Source organism: Bison bison, unplaced genomic scaffold (assembly GCF_000754665.1).
Source record: "Bison bison bison isolate TAMUID 2011002044 unplaced genomic scaffold, Bison_UMD1.0 scf7180017864481, whole genome shotgun sequence".
In the NCBI taxonomy this organism is placed as follows: domain Eukaryota; kingdom Metazoa; phylum Chordata; class Mammalia; order Artiodactyla; family Bovidae; genus Bison; species Bison bison.
This window is the reverse complement of record NW_011495041.1, coordinates 2109472-2135293: the sequence shown is the minus strand read 5'-3', so window position 1 is coordinate 2135293 and position 25822 is coordinate 2109472. Positions and strand designations below refer to the sequence as shown.

The window sequence follows — 25822 nt, the reverse complement described above, 5'->3', positions numbered from 1 at the left end:
CCCACGCATTCTACCATAAATACTTCTATGTTCTCAGTATCTCTCATCCTAGGAAATACAACATTATCCAACAAATCAAGCAGGCCACAGCCGACATGTCACTCCCAGCCTCTCCCTCAAGCTGTCTCACCCCGCCCCTACCCCTGCTGTCCCTTCTCTCGGTCCCCGCTGCCATGCCCCTAACGGAGGCTGCCGTCATCTCTTTATGGCTCAGGGACAGCTCTTCTCAAGCAGGGTCTGTGACAGAACTCAATCCTACAGAAAATGATCTGCGTAACTCTTTAGTTTTCCCAAGGATGGGACAAACTAATACCATTCCAGATACATACACGATAGAGGCCTGAGGGCACCAGGACCTAAGTGTTTGTTCCCAGAACCGCAGTTGAGAATAACTGCTGAAGAGTCAGACTGGCCTGAAGGCGACTCCCATCTCTACCAGTTAACAAAGGAGTAAGCCTGGGTAGGTGATTCCGCACCCCACTGTCCCATCAGTGGAGTTAAGCTCACAGGACTGTTGTGAGGATTCAAGAGAATATAATCTGAATAAAGAGTGTGGTACAGCGCTTGGAACACAGTAAATATGTGGTAAGTACTAATTCCCATTTTCATTATTACCATCTTTACCTACTTCAAACCATTATCTCCACACAGCAACTGCAATATCTAAAAAATGGCAATATTTTGCAAGTCACCTCCCTACTTAAAAACCCTTCCACGACCCATATAAGGGCAGATGATTTTCAAAAGCAAATGAATTTAATAAAAGATCATCTTTTCAACAAAGTGTGCTGGGGCAAATGAACCTGAACAACCAGGCCTCATGCCATATATAAAGATTAACTCAAAATGGATCACGGACTTAAATGTAGAGCTTAGCCATGAAATATCTAGAAGAAAGGCTAGAGAAAAACTTAGTGGCCTTGTGTTACACAAAGATTTTTCAGATGTGACATGTAAAGCACAATCCATAACAGGGTAAAGTAGTAACTGGACTTCATCAGAATGAAGAACTTCTGAGAGAATGAAGACAAGCTACAGACTCAGGGGAAAAAGTTTGCAAATCATGTATGTGAAGTATTTGTATCAAGAATACAAAACTCAAAGCTCAATAGTAAGAAAACCCAATTTTTAAAAATGGGCCAAAGATTTGCAAAGACACTTCACTAAAGAACATGAGTGTTAGCTGCTCAGTTGTGTCCAACTCTTTGCAACCCCATGGGTTGTCACCCACCAGGCTCCTCTGTCCTTGGAGTACTCCAGGCAAGAATACTGGAGTGGGTTGCTATGCCCTTCTCCAGAGGATCTTCCTGACCCAGGGATCAAACCTGGATCTCCTGCACTGCAGGCAGTTTCTTTACCATCTGAGCCACATACAGATGGTAAGTAAGCACATGAAAACATGCTCAGCATCATCAGTCATTAGGGAAACACAAACCTTAACAAGACCTGTACACTTGGAGAATGGCTTAAAAAATAAAAACCCTGAAAGATACTGAGGTGTGTGAGAAAGAAATAGAACACTAATACTGTTGGTTTAGAAAACAGCTTTCAGATATTTACCTAATAATCTAGATATTTATCAAACAGAAATAAAAACTTATATACCCAGAAAAACCTGTATGCTGACAGGTTTATTCATAATTACTCCAAACTGTAAACTATCTAATGGATAAAAAAATGCACCAAAAAATGGTATATCCAGAAGAATCTGAGAAAGGATATGATTCAGTATAACTGAATCACTCTACTATACAACACTGTCAAGTCAACTATATTTCAATAAAAAATTTTTAAATGCTGTATTCACCATTTGAAGACAGGAATGAACATAAAATAACACTAAATCATGAATGCATTATGTTACATGAATGCACCCAGATTCAAAAGGCTAACTAGTATATAATTCCATTCCTAAGACATTCTTACAAAGAAAATTATAAGACAATAAAAAGGTCTTAGGAATTGGGGGATTTGGGTTATAATCTTGATTAGAGGAGTCTCCTATAATGTTTCCACGTAAATTATAGCTTCTGTATCATCTGGATTGCTTATCTCTTCCCTAACTCTAGCCACCCTGGACTTCTCTCAGTTCTAGTATATCTTTCTCTCCCTCACCTCAGGGCCAACTAACAACCTAAATATCACTTCTCAGGATGGATGGGAATCTTCTATGCCCCTTGTCATATGCTCTAATACAACTCTGAATTTCTTTTTTCAAAACTCCTCCTACCTGAGGTTACTTATTTGCTCTAGTCAATTGTGCTGGGTTATAAACACCATGATGGCTCTACTTCTATCTTATTCAGTGCTATATTCCCCCAACTTAGAAGAGTACCTGGTACTCTATTTGCTGAATAAATCAACTGTGGTTTAGTAAGGCATTTTGTTGGGTAGTCTGGACCTTATTGGGACTCAGAATTCATTTTCTCCTCTGGAAACATCAAACCTATGAAGTTACTTAACCAAATATTAAAATACTTTTTGGAAATATACTGTATGAAAGTCAAACAAAATCCAAAGCTTTCAGATAGCTTGTAGACACTTACCTTAACTGAAGACCAAAACTGTCGTTGAAAAAACAAGTAAGGCCCAGAATTTTTATTTTCCAAGACACTAAGGAAAAAAAGAGAAACACATCATGATCAAAAGTTGTGCGTTAAGTTCCATCTTATTTCTAGAAGATTTCTGTTAAGTAAGAGGTGAACAAAGGAAGCAATGAATTTTTCTGATTTTCAATTGTATTCCAGAAGACAGTAATTTTAAAAGGTAATGGCTATGTATTCTGAGATAACGGAGCGCTATTTGTTTTATTCTGCTTAAGGGAAGCGGTTTCCACAATGAGCTCCTCAATCTGGGCTACACGTTTAGACTACTTAGGTAAAGTTTACATTACAAACTACGCTTAGTTTTCCCAAAATTTAAGAAGCTTTCTCTGAAAAACAATAGAGAATATTATCATCTTTAACATTTTTAGGAATAACTTACTTTTTGGGATACAAGGGCATGAATACATCATCATCTAAAGTTCTCCTCATTCTCAATAGAAGTGCTTTTAGGTATACCTGAAGAGTTAAAAATAGATCATGCATTATAATAAGGGTTATGGTAAAAGTTTAGGAAATAAAACTAAGCCACATTCCAAAGCACCTAATTGAGTATTCAATTTTGAGTGAAGAGCTCAAATTTACTTTCTCATCAAAGGTCTTTCTTCTTAGTTCACGCCTCATCAATTACCAAGTAATAAAGTCATTTAGAAATCTTCCAGCCCCTTAATCTACTATATAAAGGTTTAAAATCAGACCTGTAAGTCTGGTTCTTCTCAAAATGAGGTCAGAAAGTAAAACAATGATAAAGAGTACTTTCCTATGTCTATATTGCTTGTAAGAAAGTTCAGTGGGGGCAGCAGCAATTTAAAGTTTGGAAACTAATTATGCAATAACAACACCTGATTGTTTTACATGCTATTACATGTTTCAGGATTTAAATTATCAATTGGTACACATCCCAGTACTTTTCTGCTTTTCTTTCCCTCCCCCAAAATTAAGTTCTTTAAGGGATGTCTGATTGTGAATGGGGATGGGGCGGTGAGAAGGATGAAAACAGTATAGATAAGAAGCTATCTAGACTCTTTTAAAATTAAAAACCACTATCTCAGATTTTCTATATAAAGGACCAGATACCTCAAGTGGGAGAATCAGATTTTCTGACTATAACCCACTCGTTTTCTCAACTTGCTCGTTTTCAAAGGGAGAGAAGATACATAAAAATTTTTAAACTTTTCATAAATAATAACTAAATTACCTGTGTATTTTTATTTTCTGCATTCACCACTGAAGGATATCCATTTATTAATTTTAGAGTAATTCCAACCATTCTTGAAGTCTGTGTTGTAGAAAAGGGGTCCCACATATTTTCAGCAATCACTATTAAGGAAAAAAAAAGGTAGAAAGTACTGAGATATAGACGTAAACTGCAGCTGACGTAACTCTGATGTCAAGCAGTTCTCTGTTTAGAAATGCCAATCATGACTCTTCCTCTAGAGCATGAGCTTCAGTTGTCTTTGTCCAATTAACCACAGAAATGTTGACAATTAGGCAAAGGTGAAGAGGAGACACAGATTCCTATTATTTTCTGCTTCTTGGTGAAAATAAAGATTGGGGATTTTTATATCCCAGGAGATTCTGTCCCAGTGTCAAGAATCTCTAACTGAACCTAAACTTTTTTCATATTTTAAACAGCTCCCTAGGTCAATGATTTCTAAACTTTTGTGAGAAATTGATGAAAGAAATGAAATTGCTCCCTGGAAAAATGCATACTGTTCCCAAAACTATGTATTCAGTTTTGTTCAGGCAGTCCTTAAGAGTCTAAAATCTCCCTACTGCCCCCAATTCCAGGCCCTCCCCAAGGTGGTCTTCAAAGTCCCAAGGTAAGAGACAGGTACCCTTTAGCCATCTCTGGGTCTGATTGTAACTTCATTATTAATAATGTAATTTCTATGAGAATATATGCTCTGATTAAAAACTCCTAACAATAGATATGAAAAACCCAATGCGTGTGAATGTTCAATTCCGTAATCTATACCTGTTAGTTTAGGAAGAATCACCTTTTCAACAATGGTAGGCAACAGTGCGACATCGACATCGTCCTTTTCTTGCTCTCGCTCTTCACAACCATAAAACAGCAAAGATTCAAACCACAGCATGTTCTCAAAGTCACGACATTTTGCCTAGAAAATATTTAAAAGGTTACCCAAACATTTAAAACAGTGGCTAGTTCTGCTTCTAGCCACAAAGAGAGTAACTGGAACTGGATTCAGCCTTCAGCCATAAACTAAATATGCGACAAAATATAGGAAACATCTATTCTTAGACAATGGACCAGCAGAGGCAGCATAGGGCTATGGCCCCTGAAAGAAGACAGTCAAAGGAGGTGACTCCTGGTCAGGAGAGCAGAGCAGGGTAGGGAACCCCCAAGCAGAGCAGTGCTGCTGAGTCAGGAGCCAGAAAGGCAGCTCAGGGAGGCTGAGACAGCTGGCGGCTGCGGGACAGAGGGAGGAGCTGTGAAGATGGAGAGCTTGCAGGGGCGCACCACCGTGCCGTTGAGCCTCTGCTGTGCACTGGGACACACAGCATAGCGCGCAGCGCCACGGGGGCTGGGCAAGCAGGAGCCAGGAGCCCAAGAGTCCCCAGAGCTCATGTTTTTCTCCTGTTGTTTCCAGGGCTTCCACCTCAGCCTTCTTTTTGGTATAGTTTACATGCTCAACCCAGCCCATCTCATTCCTGCCCACGGCTCCACCCGTATGTTGGTAACTTACAAAACTGTTATCTAAAACATGACCACTAGATGTACATAGACAATTCAACAATTACCTAGACAATTACCTCCCTTAGGTAACAGGCAAACAGTTTCTACTGATTGCACCTCTTAAATCTCATCCTCCTGATTTCCATCACTACTGACTTAGTTCAGGGCCCCACTTCACATCTTCTTCACTGAGCTTTCCCATGACGTTCTACAGTTTTCTGGGATCAGAGGACCAAGTTCTTATTCATTCATGTTCCTATTTCCATGTCAACACTTGTAATTTTAGTTGAGAAAGATACTGTATACAAATTGAGAAGCAATAGATGGTGCTCTTAAAAAGGGACAGAACATAAAAGGAAAGATTGGTAAGATTACACCCAGTGATACTCTGTATCACTTATAGCCCTGAGCATGAGGTACCTCCTGGGAAAAATACTTTATTCAAGCTTCATCTCTTCCCCAAGCATCATGGTATCCTGCTTTCCAAAAGTGAGAGAAGACACTCACCTCAAGCGGAGTCCAGGTGAGAAGCTGCAGCCTTATGAGGGGGTTGAGCAGCTTTGGCAAACAAAGGCCGATGTAGGCATGCTTATAGGATGTGTAGTATTTTGAACGCCAGGCTTCAAACTGGGATTTAATACAATCGATTGAATAGAAACTTTCAAGGACATCTTCAAAAATTTTGCTAGACTCTTTTGAAATGCGATCTAAAACCAACAAAAACAAAGAAACCCCACAGAGAAATGTTAACTTAGTATGCAGTAGAAAAAACGCAGTTCAATTATTTTCAGCATTTTCTCTGTAGCCTGAGTAAGTAATAAGATAGGCTCATTAACAAAGGAACGGTCCATGGGGTCACAAAAAGTTGGACAAGACTGAGCGACTGAAATGAATTATCAACTGAAACTTAAAGGAAAGGAAACAGAGATAAACTTAGCCTCCAAATGTCTATCACACAAACTACAGTGCAGGCAGTTGCCATTCTGCATAGTTCTAATATGTACCATTATCTGCTACCATAGTCTAAATAACACCCATTCCCCAAAACTCAGTTCAAATTTCAGTTACCATGGAACAGTAAGTGTGAGTAATTGCATAAAATACAAACTCTGTATCCAGCTCTTCAGCCCACAGATCACCATTTAAATAACAGATGTGCGTGATCATCAATAACCAATCATATCTGTTCTTCCAAAGTTGCTTGGTGACTACAATAACTAACAGATAAGAATCTGCAATGGATGCTAGGATCTTTGAGTGAAGTTATTTGATGCTCTATATGACTCTGAACAGTGGACTCTTTATAATGAAGAGACCTAGTCATGACAATCTACTTCTTAAGATCCACCTAAACACTACTGATAGAAGGCAGCCTAACATTTGCCATCTACTATTATATATTAAGAAAGAGCATCTTGTATGAAGTATTCTCACCAAAAAGGTTTAACCTGAATCTAATTAAGACTCCAGACTTAAATTCCAGTTTACAAGAAATACAGTGACTGGAGGAACAAGTTAATACCACGAGGAAACAAATTTAGAATGTAGGACATTTTATAAGACAAATGGCCTTCAGAAAGCAAATGCCTTGAACAAATAGTAGGAGTGTGTGTATTATAAGGTACTCATGATATTCATTAATTCTAGATTAAAAAGGTGCAATGATCAAGTGCAATGCAGAAGCCTTGTGTGGATACAGGTTTGGAAAACACAGAGCAACCCACAAAAACAGTCCTGAGAATTTGGGAAGTACTGAATACAGATACGATACTAAGAAGTTTCAGTTAATTTTTCTCAAGGGTGGTAATAGTGTTACAATAAGGTAGAAAAGCATCCTTTTTCAGGGGGGAGACATTAAATATGTTAAAGTTTTTAGAGGCAAGTGCCATGATGTCTGTAAGTTAATTTCAAATGGTTCAGCGAAACACACACATAACCGAAACAAACTTGGCCAACTGATGGAAAGAACTGCTGGATTTGGGTGACAGGTAGACGGTGATCACTGTGCTATTCTTTCCAATTTCCTGTATGTTTAGAAATGTTCACTATAAAAAAGCGGGAGAAACAAAATAAGCTTCTCCAACTATGTTCCAAAGTTAATAAATGACAGATAATTGCAGCCAATGGTGGGAAATAAAGACTTTTACTTGGGGTTCCTTCTGGAAACGCCTTCATGTAACAGTGCTAACTATTCCCCGTGGTTGAATGATTCAGGACTCCCCAAATCAGGAACTCCCTTTGGGGCTGAGAAGGGCTCCCTACTGCCAACCTTTACCTTTCTAGACCAGACAGGCTGCATTAGGGTGGCCCTTGGGATCTGAAACATTCTCCTGTCACTTTTAAAATTCTACGATTCTGAACAGTAATATTATTTATAATGCAAGTAACTAAGTAAACGCCACAACAAAGTGTTACCACTAATTGCGAGAATTCATCACGCTATTCAGTAATAAAAACAGGTAAAAACAGGTGCAAGCAAGCAACAAGTGCCAAGTTCTAAAGCAGAGGCCACAAAACCTCACATTATTTCATGGTAACAACTACAGCCAAGCAGAAAGCACAATGACAATGAATTTCACTTCCAAATAAAAGTCTAACCTTTTTCCAGATTGAAATTTGTGATATCCGTAGAAGTTTCTTCATCATCACTGGAAAGGCCTTCAAGGTGATCTGCCATCTTACCAGTCTGCTCTCTGGCTTGTCTACGACGAGTCCTAAATAACAAGCAGTGAGTTTCCAAACCAGGTAAAGGAGACTCCTCCCTTCACAATCCGACCAACAGCAAGCAACTGGAGATTACCTCCTGGCCTCCCGTTCTGCAATCCGACGTTTGGCATGTTCTTGATACAGTGCCCGATCTCGTCCAAAGGAGTCAAGATTTGGTGCCATCAGAGCTTTATCTGGAAAACAACAATGGTTAAAATTAAAAGCCTTCCTCCAACAATCTTGAGGAAAGAGTTTGCACAGAATAAGCCATAATGACAGACTGCTTTCTAATCTCAACAGTGGGATTCTGCAATAACTGATAAACCAGATAGTTTGCTAATTTAGAGCAAATCTCAATATTAATCCATGTTTCCACAAAAAGGAGCAGAGAAATAGAGAGTCTGACAACACTACCCCAATGCAAACTGGCTGAATCCCTGTTCTTATGTCTAAGTAACAAAACCAGTTTATGCTATCATGATGACAAAGTAAGTTAAAAACCTAAGTTATTTGTGTAAAGGGAAAAATAATACATTACTTTTTTAGGAATGAACTTAAGCATCATATTGTTGAATGATATGAAATGACAGCAAAGAGTGATTGCTAAGTAGGAAGTATGAAAAAATATCTTTGTTGTAGTAATTTAATGATTTATTCTATTTTGTTCTAATTTTTCTTTGCAGAAATTTATTCTCTATTACTATTTTAAAAAACAAGGGCAGAATCAACAATATAGACTAAAAATCCTATCTGAATAGGACCAAGTTGTGCTTTCTCAACTGCTACTTTCAAAGCACAATTCCCTTATTTCTTTTTTTCCCTTTTTCCATCTCTCTCTCTTTTTAATTTCTAAGACAAATTTTCTAACTTAGCTTTCGACATTCCTATTTATATTTATATATCAGTTACCATTTTTTAGTTTCCAAGGTATGGCTATTCTTCTTAGAATATTTCTTTTTTATAGCGTCTTCTACTTGTGCTACATGTAGGGTCTCTTCTGCCATCTCCCAAGGACAGCAATTATGTTTTAAATTTTCTCCTGCCACCTGCATGTGTGTCCTCAGTCTCTTTGGTCCTACTGCTTGTGTTGGTCTCCGATGATCATTAACTACACAGGAATGAGACTGGAAATTTCGTGGATGCAGGTGGGAGCTGTCTAACAGAGGCGTCTCCATCAGATCACTGGGTAAAAGTCAACCTTTTCTTGGGGCCCCCAGATAATAGTGTCTCATGGTCTTTTCTCTGGACCCACTCTCTTTGTCCAGAGAAGAATCCTGGAGACTCTCTTGCCTAGGGTAGAAGCAGAAATGGGGGAAACATCTCTCTGTGATGCTCTATTTCTACATTCAAGTTCGACACTATGGAGACATCCTGTAATACGCAGGATAGTAATGGGAAGCAAAAACCCCAGAGGGTGTGTGGGGGGTAGGGGGGCGGAATGATGTGAAAAATGAAAGACATCAACTGAAGTTTTTTCCCGATACCAAAGACGTGGCACAGCAACAGGGAAAATAAAACCAAAAAAAGCGCTGGTGTCTACTTCAGTGTATCCTAACTACCCTAGATCCTACTTCTTCTGTGTACACCCGTGGCGGATTCATGCTGATGTATGGCAAAACCAATACAATATTGTAATTAGCCTCTAATTAAAATAAATAAATTAAAAAAAAAAGTTGACTCTTTTACTGCTTAATAAACAAGATGCCCCGGCTTTACCTCAACTGGGACTCCACTACATATCACAGATAAATTACCTAAAAAGTCTCAAACTACAGAAATGATTCCTGCCTCTTTAAGAGGCAGCCATCATTAAAGAAGTACTCTAAAGAAAATTATGTTAACTTAGTATAATACTTAAAATGTTTATATTTAGAGACTTTTTAAAATATATATTGAAAGAGACAGAGCAGACAACTCAACTGATAGCTTCCTTCTTTCTGTAAGAACTATATGCAGTAACTGTGGTAAAGCACTTGCAAATCTAAACAGAAGAATTTCAGGCTGTATTTTTGTTTCTTTAAAAAAAAGATATCAGAAAAAGAAATCGATAATTCAGTATCCCATGCAATCTTCCTCAAATCTTTGGCAATAATGAATACTCCCTTTAGGACAATACTTTTCACTTTCTCATTACCTTTCATTTCTTTCCAACTGTCAATCTATTGATAATTAACACCCATCATTCAGCCCTTACTCTGAATCCCATGTAAGTAAATACCTCCAAATTATAAAGAACAGATTATAGCCAGGAAAAGGTATTTGATGAAATGCACAGCTCACACAACCATTTAACTTAAAAGGAAATTACTTCCCATCATAGATATAATGATTACCTGTAATCTGCCCCAGAAATCTGGTTCTGTCTGGATCAAAAGTGATTTGAGAGGCATGCATTAGTTATTTAGGTGCCCCAAATGGCACTAATCCAAATTTAAATGTGTATGGCAAAAACAGAAGGTCAAAGCCATTCACATGGCTTACACTGAGTCTGACTCATCTGAGGGCCATGTCACCGTCTCTTTATGATGCTCCAAAACCCACTCGGCACACAGGAGAATGCTTTCCAGGGATTCAATGTCTCTCTAATTTAGAGGACACACTATATGACAAAGCATTGTTTTCAGAAAGAATGAGAACAGGGCACTTTGCACTTGGAACACCTGGAGTGGCTGTTTAACATGCAGACTACTGGACACGATCCAAGACCTGGCAAGAATTTCTGGAGACAGGACCAAGAAATCTGCATTTTAAATTAATATCATGGGTAATTCTGATGTATACATCCATTTAAGAACTGCTGACACAGGGACCAAAGAGATGACAAAAAAAGCCAGGAGAAATCCAACATAGGAAAATTCCTATTACAGTACTCAAGAATATAGAGGGCAATGAAAAAGTGGAATTAAAATGTTTTTTAATATGTCTGGTTAAAGAGTTTCAGCTAAACTCTTATTAAGAGGTTTCTAATTCATTTTGGTTTTCCATAACCCACATCACAATGAAAGGAATATAAATTTAAAATTTCCAGATTTTTAGACTATAATTTCAAGAAGTGTTGGCATCAACTGACTTACTAAAAAAAACCCCAAAAATAAAAAACCTAGTTATATAAGGCAAAACAGGAAAAAAAAAAAAAATTTCAATACAAAAAATTTTGCTTTATGCAAGGGGTGAAGCTCAAAACTCCCCTAATCTTGGAATTGTATCATTTGTTATGTAATAAAACCCTCTCTCCCATCCAAAATTTCCCAATCCCTAACTCAAAACCTTATGATCAACAACAGCATTTGTGTTAGCGTTTATATTGATGTTAAAATGGGGGAAAAAATATCACTTAGGGACAAGTAGATACTGGTTTTAAGATAAAATACTGATGATGTCCTTACTATACTTTGAAGAATGAAAAAATATGCCCAAAGAAGAATAAGACAGAATATTAGTACATGATTTGCACTCCTTTGTGAAGCTATATTTTCTTAAACACAATCCAAGCACATGCCATTAATAATTTTAGATCTACCTGACATAAGAGCAAGGAAATTTGTTTCTTTAAAAAAAAAAAAAAATGCCCTGAGATGTCTACGTTTCAATTAGGATGTACTAAGTAAACAAGGTTGTTTAATGAATAATAAAAACCTTCAAGATGGACTGACTTGAATGGCTTGAAAACTCCGAAGATTCATCTTTAATATCATCTTGTCGTCTTTGGACAAGGCGGGAAGCTCGCTGTTTGTACAGCTGATGTATTGCTGATTCAAGTTCATTAATCAGTGGCACCTGTAAAAATACAACACACTCCGTAACACCAAACTCCTCAGATGCTTATTTATTTGAGGGTTCCATATTATTTCCGGATTTCTGAAGGAGTACCCTCTGGACAGAATAATCATGAATTTCCAATGAAATACAAATAGTAATTCAGTTCTACGACGTCTGGGAAGTAACACTTCTTCTTTTATTCCGTATATGGAACTATAATGTCCAGTGCCTAGTTGTTGGAGCAAAAGTTTAGTTAGGAAACTTAAACACTTTAACAATAGTAAAGAGAGTGAGTAAAGAAATGTCAGAAATTTTAGTGCTTTTCTTTTAAAGTACGTGAATCCATTTTTAGTGTTCTAGCAGCATGATCTACCTTGCAATTTTTGTAGCTTAAAATAAACTAATATTGCTGTGTAAGACCAAAAAAACGGCTCTGAGTAGGTAAAGAGTTTGCTAACTGCCCAATTTTGGACATTTCAATTGCTCTATCGTTCACAAGGACCAAGTACTTTACAGTAATGTTATACTACTTTGTGGCTTTATTACACATTTAAAATGTGAACTGCATTCATTTATATTAATAAAGTGAATAAAATTTCTAGCTATCATTAACCTGTCTAAAAATCAATCTATTTGAAACTCAGAAAGTTCTTCTGTTCCCATCAAATATTTAATTTTTTCCATATTTTTAAATAAAATTGCTTGCATAAATTGTTGCTTTACAAAGTCAACAGATTTTTCCAGGTTAACAGCCACAGCTAAACATTCAATTGGTTCATACAGAATACAAAAAGCTTATGGAATGAGACCTAACTTAAAAGGAAAAACCAGAAAACATTCTCTTTTTATAAATACCTTATGCTATATAATCAAATGCTATGAAACTTTCACAAAACACTAACAACCACTAGACATACCTGAGGAAACCAGAAATTCTAGTTTCCTGATGGTTAGTGCGAATAAAAAAACACACTATTTAGAGTTGGGCAACACTGGCACCAAGTGTTATAGCAGCTTCCTGAACTGAACAGACTGCAAATGGAAAATAAAAAGAAGCAGGTGGAATAAAAGCAATTTCATACACTTGAATGATTCCATTGCAAAAGCAACAAATGTTCACAGAAAGGTCAAACTGATGCAGTTATTTCATTCTTTCATATGCTACACCATGGGCAGCAGCATCCCCAGACCTTGATGATATCAGCTGAGCCCACAGACTCTAACTTGAAGATTAAGCATAATCCATTTTCCAAGCAATTATTGCCATATTGTTGTGACTTACACTCACCCACCCCTCATTTTTTTGCAAACCGTACAGGACTAAGGACGAATGAACCTATGTGCCTGCATGCACTCCTTTAGTCCTGGAGGCTATTAACACTCTTCTTACTGCCAAGAGCTAGATGCCTGAGGCTGCATCAGGCAGAGCCTTAATTATCCAATTTACAGTTAAAATTCTGATAATGTAATTTTTGTTTAGGTAATTAAAATGCCTTTTAACAAAGCCCTGAGAAAATTCTGAGAATAAAAGTCCTAAAGCACATTTTCACCTCTCTTTCATGTTTCTTAACAATATTGATTTATGATTTATTACAAGAGTGCACCATGACAATTTCTTTACCCTCTCCAAACTCAAAACTGCTACTGACTACCATTATTTCAAGACCAAATTTAAGGCAAAGAACACAAGAAGGAAGACGACTCCAGGAAAACAAAACAATGGAAAGTTAAAATAATCTGCAAAAATAAAAATCTAAGCTTGAAATCACTTAAACCTTTATAATGAAAGAGAAAAAAACAAAAGAAAGCTTATCTTTTTATGGTCTTACCCTGACACAGTATTTCCAGAATGACAATTTATGACATTATTAACTCAGCAGCAGGCTCCGTAAAATCAAATGGATATGGAAATGTCAAAACGAAATTAAGTTATCTTCAAAGGGGAATTACCTACTTCTCTTTTAATTAAAATGTAGCCACTATATAACAGATATGGTTTAAGATCTGCTTCAAAAACATTTACCTAAGTGACTCTGTAAAAACCTCAGCATAGTCTGAGGTATACTTCCCTAGGAACAGAGTAACCAGGAGAGAGAAAGCATACTACTAAATGTTTTCAAGATAATAAGCAACTGAAAACAATATGAACTAGATATTCTACTAGTCTCTAACTCAAGAGTGGTACAATCTAGTTGATCGTATTACTGTCAATATTTTTTAAGAGCTCAGTTTGCAATCACAGTGTTTAAGTTTACTCAATTAAGTTGCAAAGCAAAGACCAAGATATTTCCAAGAAAAACTCCACAGGGACAAATTTTACTTACAAAGTATGGTTTAAGACAAAGATCCTTTCTCTAGTCACAAAAGCTTACTGGGCCAGCTCCCACCACCATGCCCTCTGGGTTCACAAGGGCTTTGTTAGTAGGACACACCGCCAGCTCTGACATTTCTGTCCACTTTCCCGCTTAACTCAGCTCCTCTGCACACAGTCGAACTTATGTTTCCTTCTCACCCTGGTACTTATCACCCTAAGCCACAGACCTGCCACACGGGCAATTACAGCCCAGAATGTAGCTGCTTCTCCAGAAATCAGATGATCAGGACAAGAACACAAATCCTCCAGAGAAGACTTCATGGATCTGACCAGACTGGCTGGAATCACTAAGACTCATTAGGAAGACACAGTTTGGCACCGTTCTTTAGCCAGTCTTTGGCCTTAAGATACTGATCAAGAGATAATAAAAAGTTAAAATACTCATTTAAACATACTATATGCCTACAAATCCTATGCTAATTCATATGGCCAAGGATAAGAGAGAATGTGCCTTCTAATCCTGTATCCCATGAAAGTTTAGAGACAGGATACTCAAAAGTACTATGAGTTTAATTCTTTTTAAAGACAAGGCTGTGAAGTCCACGAATGCCTTTTTTAACCAGTGCATCAAACAATAGATCTGTCTTAAAGAAAAATCAATTAAAAGTTGCTTGAAAGAGAATTGTGTGTGCAGGTAACAAAAAATGCAAACAAATGGTACAACAGAACGCAAATAACTGCCAATTGACTATCATACCAAAAAGAAAAAAACTCGGAAATGAGACCTTAAAACAAATTATGGTCAATGAATGGTTTCTGAAATGGATAAAGCACAGGCTTATTCAGATGAAAACTATTACTAGCAATGGCAATCAACTTTATCTAGGGTAAAAAATAAAAACTAATAAAATTTTACAACTTTATGCTATACATATTTGGAATTACCTATACAAACAGTTTAAAGATAAGTTTAGATCTGAACCATAAGAAAGAAAATTTCATCAGTGAGTCCCTTATATTCTAATAACCCAGGACAGGCTGGTAATCCATCATTAAGTTATGGCAGGATCTGCCAAAGTCTTTAAATGTGCTTTGATTTATCTTTTTAGTTTTCAACAAAGGCACTAACTAAATTGCCCCCAAGACAGAATGCTGCTAATGAAGTGGAGAAAATGAAGCATGACTTTTCATCACTTCTAAAGCTAGTCAGTGGATATTCTCTGAGAAATACAGAAATCTAGACCTCCCTAGGTTTTGCCTTATTCAAAGAGATTAATATTTTTGCATTCTTACCTTTTCACTGAAACACTCAAGCAAGTCTTGGACATACCCTCGCATTTCTTGCAAAAATTTATACCGTTCACCAATACCCCCAGAAGACCCTTCTAATCTCTCAATGGCCCTGGTGGAGTCCGCGCGGCTTTGCAGGTGTTTCTCGTGCTGCTGTCGGTTTGTTTTGTGCAGTTCTTTCATGGAGTCCAACCTTAAGAACAGAAAAGGATAAATATCACACATTTACATCTGGAAGTCTATGCTGTCAGGACACTTGCAATATTTATAATAATGCATTTCGTTCCGCTATTAGAATATAAAAATGCTTGGAGTAGATCTTTTCATCTGTACTCCTGTTTTGCTCAAGAAAATGGCAGTCTACAGACTTCTTATATAAAGTTATTTGGTGGGCTAACCAAAATCTCACTGTTTTGCCTTTCCCCCCATATCCTGACTACACTTTTTTCAGAGTCCAAGAGGAGAAAACTGAGAATTGTCTTCAACCAGATCATGGAGTGGTATTTAAAAAAAAAACTTCGAGGCTTCCACAGAAGGAATCCAAGTAGGTAGCAGAACAAAGTATGAAGTCATCTTCTGGTTAGATTTTGAAGATAGGCCAGTCAATCTTCTTTGCCGATATTCTGTATCTGCTACCCCAGACTACATGTTGCCTGAGGGAATGGAAAGCTAGAAGACAGGTCTTTAAGAAGTTGATCTGCCCTACCTGTCTTTAAGCTGTTTCTTTACCAAATCAATAGTAACGGGAGTCATCTCATTACTGGGAGTTTTGAAAGGGACTGTATTATCTGTTTTTTGAGATTTGGCATCGGATGATCCATAGGCTGAATAACTATACGGAATGCCATAGGATGAACCATAAGGCATTGTCTGGTAGGTGTTCTGGTAGTACATGTTCACTTCCGTGGGCTGACTTGCTTGAACCTAGATGAGAAATGGGATATATATTAAAACCAGTAGCTAAAACTACAAAAAGAATAAAAAACTAACAGAAAATAATAAACCCATTTTTTTAAACAGTATGTAATTAAAGTAAGTAATTGCAGAGCTTCTCAAAATCAAAAGTAGGGCTGGATGAAATTTCTCTTATGGGATTACTGGATTCATTTCCAATAACTTTCAGGAAAACAATAATGAAGAGATTTTGAGTTAGTAGGGACGTTAAATTGTGTCAAAACACTAACAGAAACTTTGTATGACATTTCCATTGAACTACTTACTTCTATAGAACAAGTTGTTATAACTACTTTGGAAGATATTTTTCATCTACAGTTAAAGATTTTTGCACTACTAAGAAATCCATCTTCTACAAAATAATTTTTAAAGTCAGGAAAAAAACAGTTGTGCAAGAAAGAAACATTTAATCTATACAGTGGACAGCTTTTTTTTTTTGGCAATATGTTTCTTCATTTCAATAAAACAGGCTAGAAATCTTAATTCACTTTTTCAGGTTTGAAGCTTAGCTGTTTAGCTCTCACCTGCGGGATATTGATTCCTTTCCTTATCTGCTCCTGTTCCCATCGGCTGAGCTCTTCATCCTGCTCCCCAGTTACCAGAGCGTCATCATCACTCCCCTCGATACCTATGGCCATAAGCAGGGAGAAAATAAGTCCAAAAAGCAGCAAGGGAAGAGATGCTACCCTGATATTTCACAAAATCAAGCAAGAATATTGGCATGAACTCAACTTTACTAAAATTAAAGTGTCTGTTATGATCTGTCTCATATCTGACTCTTTTGCTTTACTTGTCTTAATACACAGTTATTCCTTAAGCAAGAGGCAGTATCAATTTAACAGTTAAAACCTTAGACAGGCTTCCTAACCTCTGTTAGTTTGACATCAATTCAACAAAGAGAAGAATGAAACCTAATGCCTCCTCAGAATGAAGAGACAATTAAATCTATTTATAACATGTTGGGTGCTTAGCACAATACCCGTCACACAGTCCTCAGTAAACATTAGCTATCAAAATCATGCTACACTTCCCCCAAAATTCCAGTAAGACACTTAATATCCAAGCAAGAACAGTTCTCCAACATTGAAAGTGAAGTGAAAGTTGCTCAGTCGTCTCCGACACTTTGCAACCCCATGAGCCATGGAATTCTCCAGGCCAGAATACTGGAGTGGGTGGCCTTTCCCTTCTCCAAGGGATCGTCGTCCCAACCCAGGGACTGAACTCAGGTCTCCTTGCATTGCAGATGGATCCTTTACCAGCTGAGCCACCAGGGAAGCCCAAGAATACTGGAGTGGGTGGCCTATCCCTTCCCCAGGGGAATCTTCCTGACCCAGGAATCGAACCAGGCTCTCCTGCATTGCAGGCAAGTTCTTTACCAACTGAGCTATGAGGGAATCTTCAACATTAAACATAGTTTAAATAAAGGTGATACATTTTACTTGATTGTAGTATCAAATAAAATTTAGTAACAACAGGCTTACTACTGCACTAAATAAAGTTACCTATTTCCTCTGCAATTTTCTGTCTCTGTGACTTTTCTTTCACAGAAAAAACTATGCGGCGTTTCTCATCATCATCTTCATCATCGCTGGCATCGTTCTCATCTTCTCTAACAAGGCGGCCTTTCCCAGGCTCACTATCATGAGGAGTGAAATCTCCCAATTCCCGGGCCATCTGACGCTTTTTCCTTGCCGCATGTATAAAAGCTGCATCTGGAATTTCTCCTGGAAACAAACAGTAAGGATTAGAACCCATGCCATATTAGGAAGAAAGGTTCTATTTTCTTGAAACTATGAAAGATAAAAGAATCTCTCCAAGACAGCCGTGCATAAATGATGTTCTAACATCCCTTGCTGGCATCCCCGCCCCTCTCCCCAAACTCTGCCTGCTGTACGACTGATTTATTTTTTTAACTTAGTTTAAACAGAAACTGAAAGAAGCTAAGGAAACAAAATATATACAATGGCAATATATACAGGAAGGCAGGGAGGGGAAAATTCATGAAAACAGTTTTATTTTAATGGTTTTTATTTTTCATTTTTAAGAACTAAACAAAAGTAATAAAGTCATATTGATTACTAAACTGGAGAACAAAAACAAAAAAGGGATCTACACTCTTACAACCCTAAAACACACTATTAGATTTAGAGTGTATTTCACCTGCAAATAGTTTTCAGTTCACCAGAAAACACATTGAATATATAATCCTGTGTCTAAGTTTTCTTCATATTAAAATATAAGCTTTTCCATGTTGTTTTGCATAAACAATTTTTAGTGGTTTACAACATTCAATAGATAAAGCATAATCTACTACATAATCAAATTAACACTTTTACCTACAGTAAAAATTAACGCCTTGCTACTTTTCTAATTTGTTATTTAAGTAGCTATGGGATATCTCATCATGTAAATGCACCGTAACTTAACTTACTAAGCTATTCCTCTCTTACTAAACATTTTTTCTAAATGTTTCTCATTGCAGTTAATGCTACAATAAAAACATTATTTCCATCAGATACATTTATAGCTATGGAATTACAGGTCAAAAAGTAAGCACATCTGAAATCTCCTGATTCATAATGTCAAACAGCTTCCCATAAAGACTGTACCAATCAGAATGCTATTAGATCTATGTATGTAATTTTTCACAACTTTACAAACCCAGAGCAAACATTTTGACTTTTTAAAAAAATTATTATCAGTTTCTTGGCTGTGTTGCACGGCTTGTGGAAGTTTTCAGACCAGTGATCAAACCTTGGTCACAGCAGTGAAAGCTCTAAGGTGTTCCCACAGAGTAAGCATTTTTAAATTTTATAATGAGTTAAATGCTTACTCTTCATAATTTAAATCTGGTGACTAAGTATTTATTCAAAAGCTGATTAGCCAGTGAATAGATCTGCAAACTATTTCCATTAAAATGTAAAAAAAAAACCCTGAATATAAAGCTAGCAGCAGTTTTGCTTTTGGTAGCAGTTCTTGAAAAAGTTAAAATCTTAATCTGAAATACATTTTAAAAAAAAGGACTTTTGTACTATTTATCCATTTACCTGAACCCCTCATTTGTTTTGATAATAAAACTACCTGTCTGAGAATGAACTTAAGAACTTTGTAGTTCTCCTTCTTTCTGTATTTGCAAAAGCAAACAGCCTGGCTCCAAACAGATGTCGGAAGAAACACCACTTAGCTAACTCCTTCCTTAACGACCATCATTACAGATGGCTCATTCCTGAGGGATCACTTCGGTTCTGAGGAACATCTGCAAGTACATACCTGGACGGAGAACATTTAAAGAAGATAAAGCATTTGAAAAGGCTCCACCAGCCTTTGGCTTTTCTTCTTCCTTCTCACTTTCCATATCCATTTCATCTTCCCCGTGTTCACTGATGATAACTCCATCTTCTAGACTGGTGTCCTTAACATGACCTGCTTTGTCCAAAGGTGGTTCGTCTACATTTTTGGAAAAAATAAATAAATAATACAACATATCTAAAACAAAATCCATAAATTAAGGAGGCACTTCTAATGCAATTATAGGCTCAATTCATTAAAGCATCAACTATTCTAATTGTTTATAAAAATCCTCAAACTTCTGACATGTGACATGATCACAGTAGCCAGCCAGGAGGCAGAAACAATACAGAGGGTAGAGGGACGCATGGCCCTGCCCAATCCCTGCCTTTAGTTAACGTTATTGAAAGTTTACCACTTTACCAAAACTAACTTCTTCCTCTCAACTCTCATAGGTAACTGTTCTCACCTCTTGGGAGCATTATTCACTTTATATGTCAGTATTTCATCAAACTCTAAATCCATCTGTGTTAGTCTCTCAGTCATGTCCAACTCTGTGAGACCCCCATGGACTACAGCCCCCGAGGCTCCTCTGTCCATGAGATTGTCCAGGCAAGAATACTGGAGTGGGTTGCCATTTCCTTCTCCAGGGGATCTTCCGGATCCAGGGATCAAACCTGGGTCTCCTGCATTGCAGATTCTTTAACGTCTGAATCACCAGGGAAGCCCATTTGAGGCAGCTTTCTATCAAGAACAAGACAGAAACTTCTCTGTAATGAACACTTTATAGGATATTGTCGTAGGTTATAACCATCATCTGAAGAGTGGAGACCCAAAAGTCACAGTTACATTATGTAAACCCCTGAGGCTGTTGCCACAACTGAATGTTTGGAACAGTGGATTTGTGACTAAACCTGATTTTTCTGGCAACCTGGAACTGGGACACAGAGACAAGTTAGAAACTAGTTAGCACTAAAAACCACCGCATGCAAACCAGGAAGGCAGCTGCGGAGTCGCTACACCCCATCACATGGACAGAGAAGAGAGCTCTCTCTTCCGCAGGCCATTCCGGAGGCCAGCTTCAGACTACTTTCCTGCCACAGGGTTCCAGGGGGCACCACTGTCACAGAGGTTTATACCAAATGGTTTACTTTACTTATAACTATATAGTCCTATTACACCTTCCACCCCAGGCAAAATGCAGAAAAACAGGCATTTTTCGCCCTCAATCACTGAACCTGGCAATGCACATACGAGGCACCAAGAATATAATGAAAGAGTGAAACAAAAAGTTCATTCTAAATATGAAAGATACACTTCTGTTGTTTCCCTAGCATGTGCCCCTCCCCAAAACTGCTTCGAACGTTCTCAAACCATCTCCTACATCTCCTACTCCTCTAAAGAAGAATCCTGGAGATAAGATCCTACCCCCCCTCACCCCCTGCCCCACAACTTTACTTAGAAGATTTAGGTCACTCTGCTTCAGATCTCTTAAATTTTTTTAATTCACCACTCTACCTCATTGCCACAGATTCCCTCTGAAGTGCATTCTGAGGCTGATTTTAAAACTCACTTTATCAGATGCATAAAGATACCGGGAGTCAAGAACTACCCATTTGCTTTTGCTCTCAATTGACACTAAATCAATGGCTTTTAACAGACAAACAGAATTGCGAAAAGGTTTACTTGATCCAGTATGCCCAGATGATTCCTGCAGACTCAGTGTTGTAATAAGTTCATAAGTTATTTGCTTGTGACAGAGCAAATACAAAGTCCAGAACATGGTGACAGGTGAATTTTTGTTAGTCCTGTATTATCCTTCCAGACAACTTTATAAAAAGAGAGGCTGAATAACCTTTTCTGAGGCTCCTCTTGGGCCTCAATGTCTTCGCTACTTTAGGAAACCTGAGGCCACAAATATCCTCCTCTGACTGTGGGCACGTTCTCCATCTCCTCTATTCTGTCTACAAAGCGACACAGGCTTCTCTTTAGCAGAAGAACTTCAACATGATCCCAACTATTTCTCTAGCTATTGCCATCTACTCTCTGCCAAATGTTCCAAAGCAGCCATGTGGACCTGCAACCTCCAACTTCCTCACCAGTTTGCCAGTCTCGACCTTGGCAAACAGTCTTTGATATCTCCCATTCCAAGCTCACCAACTAAAGCAGAGGCTGCAGCCACAGCTAACTGATACAGTATCACTGAGCAATTTAGCAAACCATGTTCCTTCCCCTAAACAGGCAGAGCTTGGCAAGTAAATTAGTCTCTTTTGCCAGATGCCTCCCCTGCTCCCCGCAAAACCCAGCCACCACACCAACAGCCCTTCCTTTTCCTGACCTTCCTGATACTATTTCATACAACTGACACTCATCAACACTCATCATCTTGAAACTTCCCTATCTGTTCTCCTTTGGACTTTATGACTCTTTGTATCTCTTGAGTAAACCATCCTCTCTATGTGTACACTTATTACAGGTGAAGTCTTTGGTCCTCAGGAATATTTCCTTTATGCTGCAGCCTCGATTCCATTTACCCCTGGCTTCAATCATCACCTCAATGAACACCAAAACAAAATCTACATCTCCAACTATTCACTGGCTATTTCTACCCAAATTCAAGTTCAAAGGTGAACTCATCAATTTGGAATATCCCGAAGGTAGGTTTTCTAAGTTGACACTACCCTTGTTTTCCAGTTAATGCACCTCTGCCTATCTAAGGAGGGTTGGGGGTAGGAAAAGTTTGGGATTGTGAGCTGATTAATGAAACAGCAACAGCGACCTCTACCTTTGGGGAGGATATTAATTGAGTTATCTGCTAAGTAGGAAATCAGTTAATATGAAAACAAGGTGGCCACATAAACTTTGCACATGCTTCAATTTTTAAACCCAACAGTAAATGGTCTTTTCTCAGTTCTCACTTTTCCTGAGCTTTCTTCTTCAATTTCATCATACACAGTTGGTTCTTAAGAGATCTGGAAAAAATGAAGCAGCTTCCTAGACTCCAAAATAATCAGTTCCCCTAAAAATACTCCTCCTCCCACCTGCATTCCCTATTTCTGTATATCATACATAATTATCCTCTCAGTCACCTGGCACAAAAGCTCAAATCTATTTCTTTTAGATCCAATAGCTGAAGCATACATTACGTCTACCAATTCTTCCTTTGGAATACTTCTTAAATAATCTTTTTCTATTCCTTTCCCCACACCCACAGCAAACATTTTAAATTCACCTACAATTTCCCACTGAGTCAGGAAAAGCCTCAGTCTTGCTCAGCTGGCCCTTGCATTTAAACTGCTTTAGGCCTCTAATGTTTCCTGTGCCAATCCATGCTGCATGCTAACACCTGGTTAAGATTTCAAAAGGCATTTATCATGTCACCATCCTGGCAGGCCCCTGAAATGGCAACTCTAAACCTCATACTAGATACTAAACACCCTTCACAATCTGTCAACAACGTACCTTTCACCTAAACCTCTGCATCCCCCACACATCATCTATTCAGCCTGTCACATGTACTTGCTCTTTTCCAAAACAGCAAGTCTCTGAATAATAGCCCCACACCTCCCCTATTTTCTTTGCAATTTAAAAGATCAAAAATCCAGCTTCAAATTCCACTTTATCTATGAAGCATTCCTTCACCCATCTCTAAAAAGAAAAGTGCAGTTAAGCTTTAAGTCACTCACTAGACATTTTGCCAAATTCGGGATCCAGTTATACACTGAAGTGATGTTGTCTCCAAAATTAGATTGCAAACTTGAGATATAATGACATACGTTCCCACATCAAGCCTATAGTGGAGAACTGGGCAATAATAATTTCTATCTTTAATTCCACAAAATAAAAAGATCTCCCTAAAGCATTTGCGTGAGAATAACTAGACCACAGCATATTATCATGAAACCACTTTCCTAAGGACAAATAAATGCTTAAAAGTTTAACTTAGTCTGTGAGAAGACATAAGAGATGGTTTGTACAATGTAGGCAGGTGCCACACACCCAGGAGTGTGCATTCATGTATCTGATAAGGCTGCTAAATGGGAACATTATCAACATTAGACTTAGGGGGTTCCTAAACGTTCTCGAAGAATTAAAATGACTGTGTAAATAAAACCAAAGGAACCCAAAACTTGTCTCTACAAAATATAAGTACAGAATACAAGTACAGGAATTTGCACAGTACTCCTTCAAACAAAAACAAACTGTGTCTCAGGTTTAAGTGGGAAACCTCTCTCTGTTCAACAGCACTTGGAACACTAGTCAGAAAACTGGAAGAATTTAGTCACTGCAGCAGAAACATTCCAGTGGCAATGGTTCTGTCTTTCTAAATAATGCATTCACAATGCAGTCATGTTGGAATTAAATAAAACTGCATCATTACTCAACTTGAGCCCTTGACAATGACAGAATCAAGCGAACAAGTTCACTGTATATACACCAAATCTATTCAATCCCTGTGAGAGTTTCATTTTGTCACTTCAAAAGAATCAAATTAGTACTTACTGTCGGCAGATGAGTTGAGTTCTGTCTTAATCTTAGATTTTTCAAGATCTTCTTTATATTCTTTCTTAAGCAATTTTACTATCTTTTTGCTGTAACTTGATTTCTTCACTTTGAAAACTTCTTCATTTTCTTTAAAAAATAAACAAAATCTGTAGCAACTATTTTCATTCAATATTTTCCATTCTAACTTTTGAATTCTTCTAAATATACTCAAACATTCCAAATCATTACACAAGTTGAAATTACTTAAAATCCGTAATCGGCTTCTAAAAACTGAATCAACTTCATAATCTGGAATAAAATGCCAATCTGAGACTTTTTAAAGGCATAACACATGTAACTGCACAAAGTTCTGTGTTCTACTGTCTTTCTTAAATCATTTATTTCAGGAGAGGAAAAGAGATCTTCAAAAAAGCACCTAATTATCAAATTCTTAAGGTATCTTAAATAAAATATCCAAAATCAAAAGGTGCTAGTTTACAGACCTGTCAAGACTGAGTAACTCTATAACCCATCACACACGGACACAGTTATTTCAAGACCAAGCTGAGAGCTAATCAACTTTTCAAAAATAAATTTCGATGGTGTATCCATCATCTTTGATTTGAAAACTTTAAACGTCAATGCAAACACTTTACCAAGCTGTCCCTACATCAGCGAAAACGAAAATGTGACTGTACTCCTGGCAAACTTCAGAAACTGCCTATTACTGGAAACAAGAAAACATCGCGCATCAAGATGCAAGTCAGATTTCCAAAAGTCTTAAATTCTTTTTTCATAACATAGACTTAACTGGATTATACAAACACACACTCAACAACTGGGGAAGTAAAATGATAGAAGGCTCATCTACGATCAGAAATCTAAATCCACTGTAGCCTGGCCCCTCACACCAGATTGGATAAACCGCCTTGAATTACCATTACACCGTCTCTTTTCACCATCCAAATGTTAATGCGAGTTAAGGTCGCACATTTGTACCCCTATTTGCTTTTACAGGGAAACTGAGGATCGGAAACAGGATCGGCGATCGCCAAGGGCTGGCCCAAAGTGACTCGGAACCAGAGCTTCAACTATAGGCTTCTCTTTCCAGACCTAGCACTCCTCTTGACACACTAAGCCTTTCTGGTCAAGGATGTCTGGCCCCTTCCTACTCAAGGATGTCTGACCAGGGCGAGCATACCAAGAGGCGTGGGCACGGGGACCTACGGAAGGCCCGGAGAACGTGCCCAGGGCAGTCCAGGGAGCCATCTAATAGAGCAGTCTGGTTCTCCCTAAAACACAGCGGCTAGGAACGAGGCAGGACAAGGAGACACTGAATTTCCAGGTGAAAAAAAACTCAGAATGACTGATCTTAGGTCCCCATCCCCTCGGGACAGGAGATGCTCGGGAGGCCGGCGAGGAGGAGGCGGTAGTTAAGAGAAGGCCGGCGGCGGCGCGGGAACACATCCCCCCCTCCGGCCCCCCCACCCTGCCTGCGCAGAAGGCCGGAGGCGGGGGAAGACGTGCAGCGGGTCGGGGCGGGAAGAAGCGACTGGGTTCCCGGGGCGGGGGGCGGGGATGCTGAGGCTGGGAGCGTCCTGGGAACGCAGGGACCCGCGGTGGAGGCCTAGCTAGGATAGAGATCCCGGGGGTCCGGGGGCCCCCCCGAGGCGCGGCGGTTTACCTTCGTCCTCGTCCTGGAGCTGAGCAGGCTGGCCCGGG

General features: G+C 38.4%; 1 protein-coding gene across 1 annotated transcript in view; it reads right to left on the bottom strand.

The window, feature by feature from the left end:
• PAXBP1 (PAX3 and PAX7 binding protein 1) overlaps positions 1-25822 on the bottom strand; it is a 33055-nt gene that overhangs the window by 6645 nt on the left and 588 nt on the right. Inside the window, exons 2-15 of the mRNA XM_010862333.1 lie at positions 24119-24427; positions 19598-19774; positions 17830-18051; positions 16852-16955; positions 16080-16297; positions 15377-15566; positions 11664-11787; positions 8105-8204; positions 7903-8018; positions 5812-6011; positions 4582-4726; positions 3802-3923; positions 2986-3062; positions 2547-2613 (exon numbers count right to left, since the gene is read on the bottom strand). Coding sequence (XP_010860635.1) covers positions 2547-2613; positions 2986-3062; positions 3802-3923; positions 4582-4726; positions 5812-6011; positions 7903-8018; positions 8105-8204; positions 11664-11787; positions 15377-15566; positions 16080-16297; positions 16852-16955; positions 17830-18051; positions 19598-19774; positions 24119-24427 — 2171 coding nt within the window. The remainder of the gene's footprint in view (positions 1-2546; positions 2614-2985; positions 3063-3801; positions 3924-4581; positions 4727-5811; positions 6012-7902; positions 8019-8104; positions 8205-11663; positions 11788-15376; positions 15567-16079; positions 16298-16851; positions 16956-17829; positions 18052-19597; positions 19775-24118; positions 24428-25822) is intronic.